The sequence below is a fragment of the Apis dorsata genome, unplaced genomic scaffold (genome assembly GCF_000469605.1).
Source record: "Apis dorsata unplaced genomic scaffold, Apis dorsata 1.3 scaffold_87, whole genome shotgun sequence".
Taxonomy (NCBI): domain Eukaryota; kingdom Metazoa; phylum Arthropoda; class Insecta; order Hymenoptera; family Apidae; genus Apis; species Apis dorsata.
Window position 1 is genome coordinate 492,095 of NW_006263385.1, and position 2,860 is coordinate 494,954.

At 30.1% G+C, this 2,860-nt stretch overlaps 1 protein-coding gene across 4 annotated transcripts in view; it reads left to right on the forward strand.

Moving 5' to 3' along the window:
* The first annotated feature begins 1,959 nt into the window (after positions 1–1,959).
* LOC102672923 (TLD domain-containing protein 2) overlaps positions 1,960–2,860 on the forward strand; it is a 194,062-nt gene continuing 193,161 nt past the window's right edge. For all 4 annotated transcript variants that reach the window (XM_031508465.1, XM_006611362.2, XM_006611364.2 and 1 more), the window contains exon 1: positions 1,960–2,484. Coding sequence is in view for 3 of the 4 variants with exons in the window: in XM_006611362.2 (XP_006611425.1) it covers positions 2,465–2,484 (20 nt within the window). In the remaining variant the exon portion in view is untranslated. The remainder of the gene's footprint in view (positions 2,485–2,860) is intronic.

The window sequence follows — 2,860 nt, forward strand, 5'->3', positions numbered from 1 at the left end:
GTTAGTTTTAAGATCTAGATTAAGTTAGTTTTAAGGTTTGGATTAAATTAGTTTTAAGATTTAGATTAAGTTAGTTTTGAGATCTAGATTAAGTTAGTTTTAAGGTCTAGATTAAGTTAGTTTTAAGGTCTAGATTAAGTTAATTTAAGATCTCATCGATGGACAAATCATCGTGGGACAACGTTGGATAACGATGGACAACGTGGGAATCAACTCTTAATTTTTTATTGCGTTTGTTCATAATTTGTAAATAATAAATTGCGATTAATGTAAATAAAAATATGCTTGTGTTTTTGTTTAGTAATTTTGTATTAGTTAAGTAATTTCAATTCTTTTTACTTAATAATTTGTTTTTTTATGGTTTTCAGGTTTTGTTAATATATTTTAATTTTATATTAATTTCTCTTTATTGCATGTTTTATTAAATATTAATTAATATTTACATTGATATTTTTGATTTATTTTATTTGTTTCGTTTCTTTATTTAATTTTTTTTTCTTATGTTTCAGATTTAACATTTATTTTAATATTTTTGTTTGTAGTATCCTTTTCTTTCTTTTTTTTTCAGATGGGTCTCGATGCGTAGTCACCTCCTCGTTGGTGAGACCTGGTAATTGAAATCGATTTTCGTTGATTATTCTTTGAAAATTTTTCAAAGATTAATTTTTGAAAAATCGATATCAAGCTAAGAACTACGCAATAGATAGATTTGTCAAATTCATATTCTTTGATCGTCTAGATTGCATTGCTTTTAATTTTATTTAATATCCATCGTAGAACGTCTTGTGATCATCGTAAGATGCGTCTTAATTTTCAGATATACTCAAATTACATTCCTTGATTCAAAATAAAAATCTTCTTTCGTTTCTTTATTTGATTTCGATATTTTGAATTTTTTATCTTCATCGCGAATTTCCATTTTTAATATTATTTGAATCATTTTTCTTTTTTAATTTATTCCTATGGTTATTTTATATAGTTTGTTAGTTAAATTTCATTTTTTTTAAAATTTTGCTCGAGTTACTGTCAATCAAATCGTGCAACAATAGCAAAAATTGTCAGATTGGTATTTTATTTCCGATGGTTAGTCAAGAATTCGTATGATTCGTATCTTCGAATTTTTTGTTAGAATTAGATCTTGTAATTAAACATTGTCTTCGTAATTTGTGATCAAGGATATAATTCTTTATTTCTTTGTGTGTTGTTAGGATAAATACGTTCTTCTGTTAAATTGTTATCGTGATATGAAACTGATACTGATTCAGAGATAATTGGTTTCTCAAATTTCTCCTTTTTTTATCGATTACGTAGTGTCTTAAATTCTTTTTTAATATCCATTTCTTTTGACTCGTATTTTATTACTTTTTTTTGTGAATTTTTTAATATTTTTATCTTTTGGCTTTCGTTTTTTAAATATCATAGTGAGATTAATTTTTTATTATAATTTATTGTGTTCTTTGAGTTTTGAGCATAAGCATATATATATATATAAATATATATGAATATGATGAATGATCAGTATAAAAATCTTTATAAAAATTTATTATATTCTTATTTTAGATAATTTTTATATTAATTCCCTTTTATATTTCAACCCTTCTTACTTTAATAGTTTAAGATTAGCGCCATCTCTTGTCTTTAGAATTTTTGCCTTTAAAAAAAATGCCAAAAGATGGCATTAACAGTCCATTCTTATTCTATCAGATAGTGATTGTTTTTACACAAAATCTTGCACGATTTTTATTCTTTTTGTCGTCCGTAGGGAATATCAAAATATTAAAAAGATTTGTTTTATGTTTGCATATTATTTCGCCTAATTAATTTAATTTATCAACTTGAGAAGAGATTTTATTTATCGATAGAAATTTATGTCGTATACGTGCCGTTTTTATAACGATCGCTACCAGATGGTGCTATAGTTATTCCGCCAGAAGGCATGATCGGCCAAGACGCTCGTCAACAATCGATGACAGTCTGGACCGGGTGTACTGGAGTGTCCGTAATTACATTTTTGCCGGAAAAACTTTCTTCTTTCGTGTGGTGACATCATTACGCGACATTAGTTGACGTAAATTTTGCATCGTGGAACGTACTAGGCGTTCGCGTCGCAGTGAATCGATCGCAGTGTAGTCGTTTGTCTCACACGACATAGGATTGCAAGGAGAGTGAGATAGCAGAAGACAGCGACGAATAGTACGAAACAATCGGTGTCGCGCACGCGGTACGTTCCTGTTACTTTTTTTCCGTAACGAGCCGGCTCTATGCTGTCGCGTATACCTAATCTTGCCTCGTGATCGTCGTGGCGTTTTTTCGCGCTTTACGCCATCACAATCCGTTCCGGTAGCAGTAGTAGTTTCCCGCACAATCGAAGAAGGTGCGAATATTAGTTACACATACAAGGAGCTATATACCGAGCGGTTTTGAGAAGGCAACGACGTGCTGGTCTGCTAACACCATCGACCAGATGGCGGATCACGGGAAAATGTAAGTGGCCATTATCAAATAATTAATATGTTCGAACGAGTCGCATTAGTTAGTCGCACAATTTTATTCGTTGTAATGTTACTATATATATTCGATTTGCTGTAGAATAAGAGTTTCATGACGAGGAATGAATTGGTACGATTAGAAATGTTTGCAAATCATCACAACCTTACAAATAAATATTATTTATTCTTCCTTTTTATTTTCATTTTCGTTGACACATTCGAATAATCGTATTTCGTATCTAGTTTTCTATACATTACAAAATGTTATTTTGGAGTAATCGTTTGATATTCTGGTTGTAATAAAAAGTAAAAGAAAGAGAGAGAGAGAGAGAGAGAGAGAGAGAGAGAGAGAGAGAGAGAGAGAGAGAGAG